Source organism: Tachysurus fulvidraco, chromosome 25, assembly GCF_022655615.1.
Source record: "Tachysurus fulvidraco isolate hzauxx_2018 chromosome 25, HZAU_PFXX_2.0, whole genome shotgun sequence".
In the NCBI taxonomy this organism is placed as follows: domain Eukaryota; kingdom Metazoa; phylum Chordata; class Actinopteri; order Siluriformes; family Bagridae; genus Tachysurus; species Tachysurus fulvidraco.
Genome location: NC_062542.1, coordinates 4452877 through 4469851, shown reverse-complemented (window position 1 = coordinate 4469851; position 16975 = coordinate 4452877). Strand labels below are relative to the sequence as shown.

The 16975-nt window shown below is 40.3% G+C and overlaps 1 protein-coding gene across 1 annotated transcript in view; it reads right to left on the bottom strand.

Annotated features, from left to right (window-relative positions):
- Positions 1–16975, bottom strand: part of LOC113658376 (mannosyl-oligosaccharide 1,2-alpha-mannosidase IA) — a 220178-nt gene that overhangs the window by 75608 nt on the left and 127595 nt on the right. Inside the window, exon 3 of the mRNA XM_047808679.1 lies at positions 6645–6760. Within this exon, the coding sequence (XP_047664635.1) occupies positions 6645–6760 (116 nt within the window). The remainder of the gene's footprint in view (positions 1–6644; positions 6761–16975) is intronic.

Sequence of the window (16975 nt, the reverse complement as noted above, 5' to 3'; positions counted from 1 at the left end):
CACTCATTTATACTACTGTAGTAATCATACTACACTCCAGGTCTGGGCTCATCTGTTCTATACTGTTACAGCACCCACGTTTAATCAAAATCTCAACATTCAAGATCTGATTCAGGTCACCTGCAGAGACACAAGTTCGTATTCACGAGTGGTAAAAAAAAAAAAAAAAACACAAGAAAATCGTAATGAACTAATTACGCACTTGATTGCGATTAACGTTCCAGGAACAGTGCGCTGTTAATTCTAATGCTGATGAACTTCATAACGTATTTTTCATTTCTTTTTGCATTATGCTCAGCACATGCTCTGTTAAAATGTTTGAACTACCTTCTACCCAGATACTACACTGCAAACCGCTGTGTATTAGCTGAGTCACGTAAAATTCCACACACTAAACCATAAACCACTCACACAAGCTCAGTCTTCAAGGCTGGGTTTTAGCTAGCTTTGTCTCAAGGGTCTACTTAGTAACGCTGTTTTCTTTACTCAAGTGTGTGTTTGGCACTGTAGGAACACATACAGCACACACACACACACACACACACACACACACACACACACACACACACACACACACACACACACACACACACATGTACCACTCATTCTTGGAGATGAGTGAAAGGGAATGAAGGAGGAAAAAGAAATAGTGATGGAAGACGACAGACAAATGGACATAGAGTCCTGAATATTACAACACCAGCAAATTAATATAAGCATTAGCATTGTATTATACAATATAATGTTAGCACATGGCACTCTTTTGGACTGTCGTGCTCTCAGAGATGTATTTCCCAGCAGCAAAACTTGTCAATATTTTTAAATCAGCACAACAACACAGGACAACACACCTCCCTGCCAGCAGAGGTCAATAACCCCAGAGTTACCATTTCAAATGAATACTCACAGAGATTCGTCAATTACTAGCTAATCATTTTGTTTGACAGCTTTACATTAAATAATTGTGCATGTTTAATGAATGGACATGAACTATTGAAATAGTCTATAGTGTATAAGCATATGGTTGTCTGGTTCTATAAAACCGTGTCAATATCCTGCATTTTGAGTTTCCTTTTTGACCATCTTGTTAACGTATCTGCTAATGTAGCCTCATTTATGTATTATTTGCTGATTATTGCTCTTACAATGTTTGCCCATGGCGTCTTAAAGTCAAGTCAAGTCAAGTCAAGTCAAGTCAAGTCAAGGAGCTTCTATTGTCATTCCAGCCATATATACTGTAGCTGACTCAGGACATAATGAAATGAAACGAGGTTTTTCCAGGACTATGGTGCTACATAAAACATAAAGCCTTGTTCCCTCTCTTAAACTAAGTTGTCCTAGCCACATAAAGTGCATTGTGTGAAACCTAGTGCAAACAGTGTGAGACAAAATCGATACAAAACACACAGGATAAATACAAAAAATACAAAATAGCGCCAACCGGTGTGCATTCCGTATATTATCCAGTACAGTGACTTGAAATATTCTACTGTTGGCCCTGGAACATTGCACAGGATCTGGATCCCAGTGTCCATTTTATTCTCTAATAATTTGAATGTTGAAGCTCTCAAGTTTATCTTGTGATCTCATCAAATGAGCATAAGTACAAAATGTGCTGCTTTTAAGTGAAAAAGTGTAAAAACCAATCTAAATAGTAATAATCTATGTACCAATAATAAAGAACATTTTCTGCAATTGGATGACAGGGACATTTTGAGATCTAAACATGTGTGTACGTTTACAAATTTAAGTAGACATAACATTTCTTTGTATTTTATACAGTGCCAGATGTCATTCTGGTGATTAGACAAAACAACGTAGCCTCATATCTTATCTAGCAAAATTGAAGTTAGTAAGCTAGCTGTTATTTAGCTAAACGTCGAGGCGGCGGACGCAACGATGCCTAGTGAAAAAATGCGACGTAGATAAAAAAGTGACAGATACATTGTGATCTTTCCCAAAAACTGATAAAAATTGATATAGCCCACAATACATTGTTCTGGTATATCCTGTCTAAAACATAGCCGGTATATATTTGTAATTATTCCATATGAATATGAATCTGGACTGAGTTCTATACCTTATAATTGAATTGAATTGTGATAAAATGGCAGAGGAAGTGAGGAAGAGATGGATGATTGGCATCTCTTTCGCCCAAAGCTGAATAAATCCCATTTTGTGTGTATGACAGGCAGTCATGAGAGCTATGCTTTATGTCTCATATCTTCAGCTTTCTCCTCGCTTCCCTTCTGACCTCCTCCTCCTTCTCTTTGTCTTCCTCCTCCCTTTTCTCATCTCCCACTGCCACCTTTTCAAAATCTGCAGCTTTTCAAATCAATACTACAGAGAGAGAGAAAGATGGCAGGTGCTGATGCTGCAGGACCTCCATCACAGTCCTGCCACATTAATCTAATTACTCTGCTCAGTGTGTGTGTGTGTGTGTGTGTGTGTGTGTGTGTGTGAGAGAGAGAGAGAGAGAGAGAGAGAGGGGGGGGGGGGGGTGAAAACAGGATGTGAGGCAGGTCAAGAGATACAGATTGGTTTGGTTTCTAAATGGTTTGTGATTTTTCATCCTCTTGCCTGTCCAACCTAACTGTACCTGCAAAGGATATTTTAGGTACAGTATTTTCCCAAATTAGCCTCATTTTAAACCACAAGATTTGCGTTTTCTGTGATCCGATAGCTATCCGATGGTAAAAAGACCAGGTCTAAATGCCCTCCGAAACAGTTTTGAGACGCATCGAACCCCTTCAGGAGGAGGTCTGGGAAGCATTTCATATGAAACTGGACAGGTGTAAATGCATGTGGTTGTTCAAGCCACATACGTCAGCGCTATACTCCTCCCAAACGGAAGTACGTCACTCGCAGGTGACTCCCGAGTATTGCATCGCGCCAGAAACAAATATGTTTTCCCACCAGCGCTGGCTCCGATCTTTCACCCAGGTGTCTAGTTGGGTCATAAAATGTAGCAAACAGTAAATGCTGTTTTTTGAGGCAACTGCATACACCAAAGCGTGTTCCATTTCAATGACCCCGGAAATGAGGTAAAATAGATTTGCATTTTGGGCGGGAGTAAAAAGATCGGATCGATGTCCGATTCGCCGAGACGCGTTTATGTGGCCTGATGTAAATGGGGGAGTTTTAACAAATCAGATAGCTATCGGATCAGAGACAACACATGAAGTGACCAGGCGTAAAAAGGCCCTTTGACTATGTAGTCTAAAGGATCCTGTATATGCATGTTAATGATTGAGGTCATTCTTTGTTTTGCAGGTTTGGTGTCTAACTGCTCACTCACACCAAAACGATAATAAACCTCACACCCTACAGGATCCCATTCCTTTCTACTGTAGTCCTGATTTTCTCTAGAACAGAATCCCGACAATGTCCTTTTCTGTTTCTAGGATTCATTCCCATTTTAGCAGCATTCCAAAAAATCCAGATCAAGATTTTGATCCCTAATAAGAAAGCAAAAATTGAGCGAAAGCTCCATAGAGCATATGAGGAAAGAGGGAAAACATGAAGCAATCCACTTCTGGGAGAGGATTATAAATTATTACTGGTTTTTACGTGTAACACTTCCTGCAGTAAGGGTGGATTAGCAAGACGTGAGCCGGCGAGTATAAAATGCATTTTTAGGATGTATACTGTGTGTTTTATAAGCAATAGAAGCGCTTCTTTCCTCTTATGTACACTAGTTGGATTCAGAGCCCCATTTATTACAACAGGTTGTAGGTTTGAATAAACCAGAGATAGAGAACATGAACCTGAGCTCGGCTCGTAAGCTGCATGCAGCTCTTTGGCTGCTCTTCTGAGGCTTTTCAGTCTATTCATGTGTTTGTTTGTTTATTCATTTATTAAATTTTTTTTAAAACTTGGAATTTATTTTATTAATTATTTTTGATCTTTTTTTTTTTTAATCACCATGTCCAAATTTTATTTATTTATTTTCTCCATGCAATTCATCATTAGCTAACCTAACGTCTAACCTGAGCTAACGCTACTGTACCTGGTTGATTTGTGAAGTTCGTTTATGTGACTCATCCTCAGCATACAGATGAGCTCGAATATTCAGATGAACAAGGCTCGTTTATATCTAAAACGAAGGACGGATTTCTTTTTCTGCTCGAAACGAATGGAAAAACCTTTCTGCTTGATATTCTAGACTTGTTTGTCTTTGAGTGCCATTTCACCTCACTCCATCTTAAACATGTGCTTGAGAATTTCCCAGAGGCACCTAACTTCGCAAATACAAGGTAAACACTTCTGACGCTAGTCAGGAAAGCTTTTTAAATACATTCAGTCACATTAGCATCCTATCGGCTGCCACGGAACTCTGCTTGTGCTAAAAAGGATGATGTTATAACTGTTCTTAGCAATTCATCAACACATCTAAGGGAAATATTGTTTAAGACTTCATAACCATGTGCTAGCTAGCAGGCTAAACTGTTGCCATAAGCCTGAGTCACAAGCTAGTTAAATTGTTTTGGGTGATCTGTCACAGAAGACCTTTTTTAGCCGTTCTTTTTCCTTTCTTCAGATAGCGGCAATACATACAGTTTCTTCAATGGTGTTTCAAAGGCTAATCCACTGCTTATTTACTAACTAGAATTTCTGAATGTGTTCCTCCAGAATGAACTACTTTGCAAGGACTCATGGTCCGATTCTAGTGCGTCCAGCCCATTAAGGCATCGTTAACAGCCACTTTATGCTATCAGTCTCTCATGTTACGGAGCAAAGATGGGGACAGATAGCCAAATAAAGCCTGGTTCAGTTCTTTCTCCATCTCCCTGTCTCTGCATCCATTATTATAGGATTAGTCTGCATCCTTGCTATGTCCTTTTCAAGCCTTGCTCCCTCCTTCTTTCTTGAAAAGCCCAGAGACAAAAGCAAGGCTGTTAGTAGCTGCACCAGACAGCCTTTTGGTGAGTGTTTGATTTGGAACGAATCCTGTTGATCAAACACACACTGAAGGAAACAGTTGATCTGAGAAGAGTTTGAATCAATGGCCGTGCTCTGAGGAAACCCTCAGACAGGTCTGGGGCGGATTAGGGCTGGATAGCGACGAGCTGATAAGCCTTCCGGAGCCTTAGCCTCGTTTTAGCTCAACACCATCCTTTATTTCTTTATCTGTTTATTTGGATACCTATTAGACCTGACACTAATGAGAGCTCACTTAACCACAGCCCACACAAAACAACATTATTCACTTCACTTAACAAAACAGGATAAAGGGAAAAAGCTGGTCTTGGCCGTGCTGGGATCTGGAATGTGTGTGTTTCGGTGCTGTTGTATAAACCTGGACACTTCGACTCTAAGAAGATTATTCATATGTATATTTTTGAATATCAGAATGGAATTTGTTAAAAAAAAATGCATTAATGCCATATCATTAATTTATTTTAATAATGAGACAATGGTTAATAAATATGTGCATATCATGTGCATAATTTGCATATCAAAAAGGGTAATTTTTCAATGAATAAATTACAGTTTATTAAATATTAAGGGAAGGGAATTCTCATGTATGAAAATAGTTGAATTATGTTTAATTATTTGTGAAGTCTGAGAGAATGAAAACTAATGTTACATACTGTATAAAGTCAGTTGAACAATTTTACGAATTGTGATAATTATGTTTAAGCAATTAAGAGCTACAACTTGTGTTACCCAACTGTGTTCTGTGTTTCTTGTCGAGCGCACCACCATGATTCGAGCTGACTTGTTATCCCGTATTATCAGTAATAATGGCCTGTCCTCGCTTGATGTTACACCTGCTAAGGATACTGACTTTAGTTTTTGGATGTTTCCCAGATATGTCCCATATTAAATATATCCTTTTATTAAGTTAGTGTAGTCAATGGAATTCATTCATTCATTCATTCATTCATTCATTCACTTTCTACCGCTTATCCGAACTTCTCGGGTCACGTGGAGCCTGTGCCTATCTCAGGCGTCATCGGGCATCAAGGCAGGATACACCCTGGACGGAGTGCCAACCCATCGCAGGGCACACACACACACTCATTCACTCACACACTACGGACAATATTCCAGAGATGCCAATCAACCTACCATGCATGTCTTTGGACTGGGGGAGGAAAGCGGAGTACCCGGAGGAAACCCCGAGGCACGGGGAGAACATGCAAACTCCACACACACAAGGCGGAGGCGGGAATCGAACCCCCAACCCTGGAGGTGTGAGGCGAACGTGCTAACCACTAATCCACCGTGTCCCCCGTAGTCAATGGAATTGTATAATGTATATGCTTAGAATAGTAGACAAAACCATAAACAAATCTATGGCCCATGACTTGCTTTTTAATCTTTATAATTATCATACTGTATGATCACTTGTTTCCATTATTTAGTTTAGACTGAAATTCTTAGTTGATTGTTTCAGTTTGAACTTCTTTCACAGACATCTTGGGTTTACTTTATTGGTTTTCTTACTACATTATCCAAAAATTCTTCTGACTACCTGCAAAAATGCGACATAATAACGATGACAATACATAAAAAAAACAATAAAACAAAGGGTATATGTTTTGTATGTGGAGCAGCGACATTATAACCAGGACACTTACAGTTTCTCATTTAGGAAGATGCACTGGATAGTTGTTAATGCGTAAACATTTTCTTACCAAGTCCAGGTCCAGGCTGGTGCGTATCCACTCTTTAGCCTCTTTATAATCCTCTGTTAGACCCATGATGTACAGTGTATCCAGGGAATCCACAATGGTGGCTCCTCGCAGACCCCCTGCCAACACATACACACAGTTAAATTCATTTAACTTACAGCAGGATATTCAGCTGATTTTAACAGGCCATCCATCTGAGGTCATCCATCTGAGACCCTGCCTCCTACAGTACACCAGGACTGACATTTCAGGATACGTTGATTTACCGAGCATGATGATTTAGTGATGACTGATACTACCGGTGCCTCTTCAGCATTGTGAATAAAGCCACGTAAATCCCACAGCTTTAGCACCATCACAGGGATCTTAATCCACATTTAACTGCCAATAAAGAATCAAAATAAAAGCGGTGCGCTGAAACGAGCGTGTGAGCCGGTCCCCTCTCTCCAGCGCATGAATTCGGATGCACTTCATTTAGCGTTATTAAATCCTCTATCCAACTTTAATAAGAAATGTACTGAGACTTTTTTATTTAATATACCAAAATCTCAAATGAGTATATGGTGGAGGGGTGGTGGTGGTGGTGGTGGTGGTGGTCCTAGTTTATTGGGTGAAAATATGAAGCTTCCTCCTTCCTCTGCACACACTTACATACACGAACATCAACAGTGCTGCTATTGCAATAGGGAAAATAAATTGCATGCGGTGGTAAGAGCTAATGAAAAGTCTATCAGCAAGTGAGATAGAGGACCACGAGAAATTGTGTGCACAAACGAGATAGATGGAACAACAAGGAAAAGGTTGCAATCAGCCCGCTGAGACATCGTGTCCAATGAGACACCATTCCTGTAAAGAGCTGAGTGAATGAATGGGTGAATGAATAAATGGTGCTTACAGTAACAATAATAATAAGTCAGTTGTTCTCAATCCAAAAAGAGAATGCTGATACATAATAGATAATAGAAAAAAAAAAAAGATTGAGAATATTTTCTATGGAAAAAGACTGAAAAGGTTTTTTTTTGTTTTTTTTTTTAAAATATATTGCAGATGGAATGTTTTGGAAAATATTTGAGAAATTATATTGGACTACAGTATGTTAGAGCCTAAATAAGATCTGGCTACATTGCAAAATATATTGACATTTATATTGACTTTTATTTGAAAAGTTGTGTATCGGTATATTGTAGTATACTAAAGATGGCATTGGACACTTTTTATATCGGTATATTGGAATAAACTGGAGACTTAGATGATCGTCCGCCTCCACGGATTTCACTGTCAGCCCTAATCACTGTGAAGCCTTGAACTTATTTACACTAAATCTCCTGAACCTTGTGTTGTTGTTGTTGTTTTTTGTGTTATTATGAGAAAACACGGTCCTTGACTTGTTTTGGTCGAGGAGCTCAGTATCTTGTTACCTTTATGTGAATTAGGGGTGTAATGTAGTGACACTATTTGCATCTGAGCTACAAATATCCGGTGCTGTATAGACATTGGGGTTTTAACCAAATGGGGGCGTGGCCTAAATGGGAAAACATTTACATTTATAAATCATGGTCGTTAACATGGAATTCCACTCAACTTCCACTCCTCTGGGAAGACTATCCTCTAGATCAGGGGTATTCAATTAAAATTCAAAAGAGGTCCAGTTACTAAAATTTCCTCGCAGCAAAGGTCCGATTCTTATATTGTCACTTAAAATAGTGTACCCTCATGTTAATAAAATCATTTCTATATCATTTATTGTTAAATTTCAAGTCTGAACTTGTCTGGCACTTGAACGGAAAACAATCCTGTAGTTGTCTTTACTACATGTCAAGTAACAGTAATGTAATGTAAACATTCAGAATCTTCTGAATAAAATTAAAGTGCTTTTAATCTTTAAGGAAAAAACAAAACAGAAGACTTTTGGGCTGCCCCTTTTTTAAACATTAACTACATTAATAACACAGGAACCTTTAGGCAAAAGAACATTTCAGGTAAAATAGAACAGGGCAGAATTTACTGAATAAAAGAAAAGTGCAGAGCTTTGAGCAGCTCCCTTTTTCCTCTCTCCTTTCCAACTCCCTTTCCATCTTCCGTTCCTAGTGAGAGAAATGGACATGTAACTGTCCTGCCAGCAGTTTGAATCTTAATTGTCCTGCCAGCGTAATTAGATGCATTACTGCCACCTTCTGCTCTGGAGTATGGAACAGAAACGATCTGTTTTTGGCTCGGCTTTTGATGACGCTCCTGTCGTAATAACTAGATTAACTGAGCATGAACGAAAGATTTATCTTTTTATTAATATCAAAGAGTTTATATAATCTTATAATATTAGATTATAATAAGGAGATGCTTAATATGATAATATTAGAATTTTAACGGGTCGGGGAAGACCCGTCACTCGGTCCGGACCGCGGTCTGCCATTTGGTGATGCCCGCTCTAGACTATCCTATGGACTCTGTACTAACTTGGCCTTCCACTGAAGTAAAGATTCCTACAGAGTGTTTTTTCTTGCATCCCACATGATCCTAGTCATGATGTAACCTTCAGTCTTGACAAACAAGTCAGATGGTTACGTTTAGCATACGTTTCTGCATTACCAATGACCGTTGTTTCTCTCGTACCCTTATTTACTTACTTTAGAGCTGGAATTAAATCCTCTCACAATATACTGTTATATATAGAAGCTAATATCAAAGTGTGTGTGTGTGTGTGTGTGTGTGTGTGTGTGTGTGTGTGTGTGTGTGTGTGTGTGTGTGTGTGTGTGTGTGTGTTATATTGGAATATACCAGGGACAGTATTGGTTTTTTGGAAAATATTAAAGACTGTGTATGTATTGGAGACGATGCTGAAGACTCCATAGAGTGAAATAGTGGAATTTATTGGAGTTGATCTAAAAGTGCAATCTGACTGAAATGGTCAGGTGTAATGTATTTTATATGTAAGTGGATCAGTTTTTTTGTATTTAAATTTCTTCATTCATTCATTTTCTAACGCTTTATCCGAACTTCTCGCATCATCGGGCATCGAGGCAGGATACACCCTGGACGGAGTGCCAACCCATCACAGGGCACACACACACTCTCATTCACTCACACACTATGGACAATTTTCCAGAGATGCCAATCAACCTACCATGCATGTCTTTGGACCGGGGGAGGAAACCGGAGTACCCGGAGGAAACCCCTGAGGCACGGGGAGAACATGCAAACTCCACACACACAAGGCGGAGGCGGGAATCGAACCCCCGACCCTGGAGGTGTGAGGCGAACGTGCTAACCGCTAAGCCACCGTGCCCTCCTATTTAAATTTCTTCTTTCTTATTATTTTTATGTTTGATTGCTTGTTGTTTTTGTTTTTTTAAACTCAGTCTATATTAAGATCTGGTTAGATAGATCTTTCCTACAGAGTCCTACAGCCCAGAGTTAAGACAGACTCTCGGTGTATAACTACTGTACCAGCATTTCCCAGGAGATTAACAGTAACTTGCTGAGATTTGAACTTAAAATCTTCCAGATTCTAGAAGCTAACCACAGGAGTTAAGCTAAAAAAAACCGAAACACTGCACCACTGAACAAGACCTACAGTAACATCTACATACAGTGGTCTCGTGATGCAATTGTGCTGCAATGTGTTTTATTTCTGGTTGCCTTCGAGCAAATTGCAGTTACGGAGGTCAAAACACAGCAGTGCAGCTGGATAAATGTGGCAAAACGAAAGCTCGTAAAGAAGTCGGTCTTTTTAAAATGCTGGCCTTGAAACTGAACATGAAACTGCGGTGGGTTCTCTACAGGTGACTGGTACACTTTTGGATCAGTGTGGTAGAACATAAAACTGGCATGACACGGTCAATTATTTTTCTTCTCTAGATGACAATCTGCTGTCTCTCCTTCCAGGTATCTTTTCTCTCTTCTTGATTCTTTCTTTCTTTTTCTCTCTCTTGCAAACACAACTCTAATATGGTAATGATTCGGTCTCGCTTTAACCCGAAGACCGTACAAAGAACATACTCTTTGACGAACATGAATTTCCTTTAAGGTAATAATAAAGGTTGGATAGTGGCATTTGCATGCGTGCAGCCATCTTGGTCTTGCAACGAGCACTTATAATACAAGCCGCTGACACTTGTCGCTTGTCAAGAATATCTCTAGCGTGGTCTTGTTGTCAGAACTTAATGGATTCATGTGTTAATTACAAGCTAATGCATTGTATTAGGTAGGCGGTATAAGGTTCAGAACTTACAGTATGACTAGCTTGGTGCTCGAGCAAAGGCGGTGGTAGATCAATGCTGACATGATCTCGGAAACGTTAGAAGACCACAGCTGTGTCCATGAGCAACTGCAGATTGCTTTAGATAATGGCTAAAGAAAGGAGATGAGATGAACAAGGCTCACAGGTGATACGGCAGATATTAAGGGTCAAGACGGTCACAAATTGGGTAAGGTTAAAGGGTTAAGGTCGGCTCACTTGGTAAGGTTAAGATTCAAGCCGTGGACAGAATTTTGTAAATTAAAAGCCGAGTCTCTAAGCAAGACCCTTAACCCTCGGCTGCAGCGATCTGTAGTAACGTGTTTTAAACTGTTAGTCAAATGAAAAATAGCACCAACGACATGACAAATTTTCCCCTGAACTGATTCATCTGAATCAGGTTTTTGTATGGACCGGTGAGACAGTAGGTCAGGAGACATTATCCAAACCCAAGCCAGACTCTCTTCTTACAGCACTTTAAGTTATAAATGTATAAAGTCCCACCTGCAGAGATACCCTTACCCAACCCGTAGTTTTACATGCAGATAGCCTTCTCTGACATTACCTACATTGGGAACTAAAAAAGACAGATTACGACTTGCATTTTTTATGCTTTGTGAGGAAAGAAAGGTGATTTGCAATTAAAATGATGGGGATGTAGGAGAAGGAGTGAAAGTAAAATGGCAGTTAATGTAGCCTGCTTCTGTTGCGGGTATGTTGCGCACCGGAGCATGGCTGATGGAATCAAAGCAGACCTCCTTCTGATGGATTGACTGGGAGAAAGGAAGGGGCAGAACAATCCATCAGCTGCCTCTGCCACATTTTTTGGATAGTTCTTCTTCGTTACAGACGTTTCTTACCAGCTCAGGACACCTAATACAGGACCTCCCAACACAGACTCCTAACACAGTCCCAAACACCAGCACAGGCCCCTAAACACTGGTTCATGCCCCTAACATAGATTCAGATTCAGAATCCTAACTCTAGCCCACATCCTGGTCTGTACTGCGTCTGCAAATGTCACCTTTAATACAAGCCCCAAACGTATAGAAGTCTAGATTCTATAAAAGGCTTTGGCCCAAACCCAGTCCTCTATGACAGGGCTACTCACAGGTACAGGTCACCCAAAACACACATTAATACCTCCAATGCAGTCCCAGTGAAAATCTCCAACGCAAACATAAACACACAGCAGGCCATGCAACTGACACAAACAAATACTCAGATCAATAACAAAGGGCAAAAACACACAATCAGGCCCCTAATAATAACGCAACACACACTCTGGGCCCTAATACAGACTGACACAAACATACAGGGCCCTAATAATAACGCAACACACACTCTGGGCCCTAATACAGACTGACACAAACATACAGGGCCCTAATAATAACGCAACACACACTCTGGGCCCTAATACAGACTGACACAAACATACTGGGCCCTAATACAGACTGACACAAACATACAGGGCCCTAATAATAACGCAACACACACTCTGGGCCCTAATACAGACTGACACAAACATACAGGGCCCTAATAATAACGCAACACACACTCTGGGCCCTAATACAGACTGACACAAACATACTGGGACCTAATGCAGACTGACACAAACATACAGGGCCCTAATACAGACCCAACACCCAATCACGGCCCTAATACAGACCCAACACACACTCACGGCCCTAATACAGACCCAACACAAACATACAGGGCCCTAATACAGACCCAACACAAACATACAGGGCCCTAATACAGACCCAAACACAGACTGAGGGACCTAATACAGACCCAACACACACTCTGGGCCCTAATACAGACCGACACAAACATACAGGGCCCTAATACAGACCCAAACACAAACATACAGGGCCCTAATACAGACCCAACACAAACATACAGGGCCCTACTACAGACCCAAACACAGACTAAGGGACCTAATACAGACCCAACACACACTCTGGGCCCTAATACAGACTGACACTAACATACAGGGCCCTAATACAGATACAACACACATACAGGGCCCTACTACAGACCCAAACACAGACTAAGGGACCTAATACAGACCCAACACACACTCTGGGCCCTAATACAGACCCAACACAAACATACAGGGCCCTAATACAGACCCAAACACAGACTGAGGGACCTAATACAGACCCAACACACACTCTGGGCCCTAATACAGACCGACACAAACATACAGGGCCCTAATACAGACCCAAACACAAACATACAGGGCCCTAATACAGATACAACACACATACAGGGCCCTACTACAGACCCAAACACAGACTAAGGGACCTAATACAGACCCAACACACACTCTGGGCCCTAATACAGACTGACACTAACATACAGGGCCCTAATACAGATACAACACACATTCTGGGCCCTAATATAAACCGACCTAATGGCCTCTGCCATTGATGCAAATACTATAACACAGACTACAGACTAATTAAAACCAATAACTTGCTATTTTAACCTGCAAATATGTGAGTGTAAAAGTGCTAGGGGAGGAAGACAGGAAGTGGGATAATGAAATGCTCATTAATTTAGCTTGCATGTGTTGTGGTGTGCCAACTTGATTAGCAATAGCCAACTGTAAACCACTCACTCAGGAGCAAATTGAAGTTAAACAGCTGGCTCTATGGCATCATTATCAACATACTGGTGATTTCCAGTTGTCACAAAAGAAAGAGAGGCTTCAATGAGGCAAAATCACACTGGAGAGAGCAATTTTAGCATTTACAGAGGGACAAGAGCTGAAATGATGAGACTTATGTGAGAGGTGAGTGTAGTGCTGCAGCAAATGCAATGTGGGTTTCAATTATCCACTGGATGAACATTTAAACCGGTAGATTTCAGGACAGATACTTTAGTGAAGTGTTCCAAATAATTGGTAAATGAGCACTTTTTTTTTTTTAAATTATGAAGCAGGACCATAAAGGGACTAAAATAGAATAATGCAAACTTCAGGAAAAAAAGACAGCTTAATTTCACCTACGACGAATGCAGCTTTATTTTACTGTGTATCGAATAATGCAAGGCAAAGAAGTATGCTTACGTTGCCACAGTAACGCATCGCATATCTAGGATTAGAAGTGACACATGCTCGAAGGTGTGTGTGTGTGTGTGTGTGTGTGTCTAGCTGATAATGGCATACAGAACCAGGAGTTCATAAATCAGGGGCTGCCAACGTGGCTCTACGCCTCAGACGCTTTTCATTAGGAGGCACAAAAGTAGATCATTGGTCTTACGCCCTTCTATCACACCCTCCCTCACACCTCCCCATGTACGCATGCAGCCATCCCTGCCCATTAATTCAAGGGTAACACCTCGGCTGAGTCGATGCAGAGGAAAAACACGATGTTCGTCACGGTATTTGCTCGGTCGCCTAGTGTTGCTATTAAATGCAAATTAGACATGTGGGAAAATGAAATCACAGCAGACTCAGACACCGGCCTGACCTTTACATAAGGTTTGCGATGTTCGTGGATTTGTGGTTGTCGTGGTAACCGTAATATGGTGAAAACGGTCAGTCTTGACAAGTTCGGTCATTTTCGGTAACCTCTGAAGGTCGCAAATGACACCAAGGAACATTTATTTTTAATTAATCATGAAGTGTATAATATGGAGACGTCATTTGTGCATGGTTACACAGCTGGTGTTGATGTATGTGTATGTGAACCACAACCTATATCAGCTTGGAGTATCAGATTACAGATATAGATCAGATCCTAGTCTCTAATGCTGTCAAAAGTCGTACACTAGGAACCGGCTTGACAAATTGACCTGCCGAACATGGAAATGCCTCGACGCCGGTTCTACCGCCTTAATTACTGTGACACTTTCTCACATGGGGTTTTAATTGAAGAGAGCAGAAGCGACTTGTGACCCGAGTGGCCCCTGTTCGCTTAGATTAAAGTGACAGCATCCGACCCACCCCTGACATAGCATTACTACAGCAACCGAGGACAAAAATAACAATGAAAGGAACAAACGGAACTCAAGAGGAAAGCAAGGCGTTAGCCAGAGCCCTGAATAGCTGAGTGTTTACTTTGGGGCTTTGTGAAGGTGTAAAATGCTCTCACTGAGAGACAAAATCAGATTTGGCAGACATGCACTATTCTACACCATTGTGTAGTATAAATAGTGTGAGTCATGTGTTCACACTGAAAATTCCAACAAGTAGAAGTGCACTTTAAAACACCATACAGAATGCACTTATTCGACTAAAGCAGGGAACGTTGGATACATCATAAACAAACGCTGCTTTGCTTATGTAGCAGAAAAGGGGCGGAGCTACCAGGTGCTGATTTTGTATATGTATATACAAAAAAAAAGTAAAAAAAAAAAAAGATTCAAGATGGCCGACAACATTCTGACGGACAATATATCTTACAAATATATATATTTTTAAATGAACCCATATTTTGTCATTTTTTTAAATAGCATTTTTTACCTAGCTATAAACTGTCTCCTGTCTCCGATCACATTTATTTATTTATTTATGTTTGTTTGTTTGTTTGTTTGTTTGTTTGTTTGTTTATGTGTGTACTTATTTATGTATTTGTTTATTTGTTTATTTCGATAGATAGATAGATAGATAGATAGATAGATAGATAGATAGATAGATAGATAGATAGATAGATAGATATTAAAACATAATTTAAACAAACAAACAAATATTTGTTTGTTTGTTTATTTGATGGTAGACAACCGGTTCAGGCCAGAGGACAAAATGTATGTTGATGGTACATTTCATTAACACTCTTTTTGATAAGAAAGAAAGAAAGAAAGAAAGAAAGAAAGAAAGAAAGAAAGAAAGAAAGAAAGAAAGAAAGAAAGAAACCATATTTCTTTGTGTATTATTATTTTATCTGGGGAATTCCAAAAGAAGATATATCCACTAGGGGGCAGGACATGGCCAAAGCATAGCACATGAATTAAAACATTTTTAAGATATGTTAAATAACATTTGTTGAAAAAAAATCGCCTCTAGCGGTTAAACGTGTGGAGCGGAAAACAGTCGTTGAACACAATTTATTATAGTTAACTAACTTTTTTTGCAAGCTTTAAACCTTCAAAAATCCAGATCAAAACTTTCTAAACATTTTTCTTTTTAGGGGGCGTGTCCAAAAAAATGACTAACAAAAAGCATTTTTTCCAGAACTGTTTTTATCTATCTTTATGCTAGGCTAGTTCAGATAAAACGGATCAAGCTTTATTGTTTTTTTTTATTATGAATTCCTCCACAAGTCGTGGGCAAGTCGTGGCCTAATGGTTAGAGAGTCTGACTCGTAATCCTAAGGTTGTGGGTTCGAGTCTCGGGCCGGCCATGACTGAGGTGCCCTTGAGCAAGGCACCGAAACCCCCACCCCCACCCCAACTGCTCCGCGGGCACCGCAGCATAAATGGCTGCCCACTACTCTGGGTGTGTGTGTGTATGTGTGTGTTCACTGCTGTGTGTGTGTGCACTTTGGATGGGGCAAATGCAGAGAACGAATTCTGAGTATGGGTCACCGTACTTAGCCGTATGTCACTTTCACTTTCAAAGAAGAAGCGTAAGACCTCCAGAGGTTTAGGAATGTCCATACGTAACATCAGATTATAAAGAGCCAGGATTACTAGTTAACCTCTGGGTAAAGTGTGAGCTCGCTGACCTGCGCTGTTTCTGTTTACTGTTTATTGTCTTTTGTGTACTGTACTTTTTGGATTGTCTTGTAACTTTTTGCCTGCACCAGGTTGCACAGCTGCACTTTATGTGTCTAAGCACTATTCGGACGGGATTAGTTATACGTGAGGACGTGGAGTAATGCAATTTTACCTCAGGACGTCTGTAATATTAATTGGCCAATTCGCACGGGAAAAGACATCTCAGTAAAACTAGCAGAAGTGGGAGGGGTAACTCGCTTTACGCACCACAGTAACCTTCTTGTCGTCATGTGCGTATGACGTCGCTTTCTGTTATCACGTGCGCAAACAGACAACTTGGCGCCTCCATGCTTGAAAAACGCGCCAAAAACTACTTTTAAACAGGAAATGACGGAATTTTACCGTACATATTTACAGCGGGTCTAATCGGACG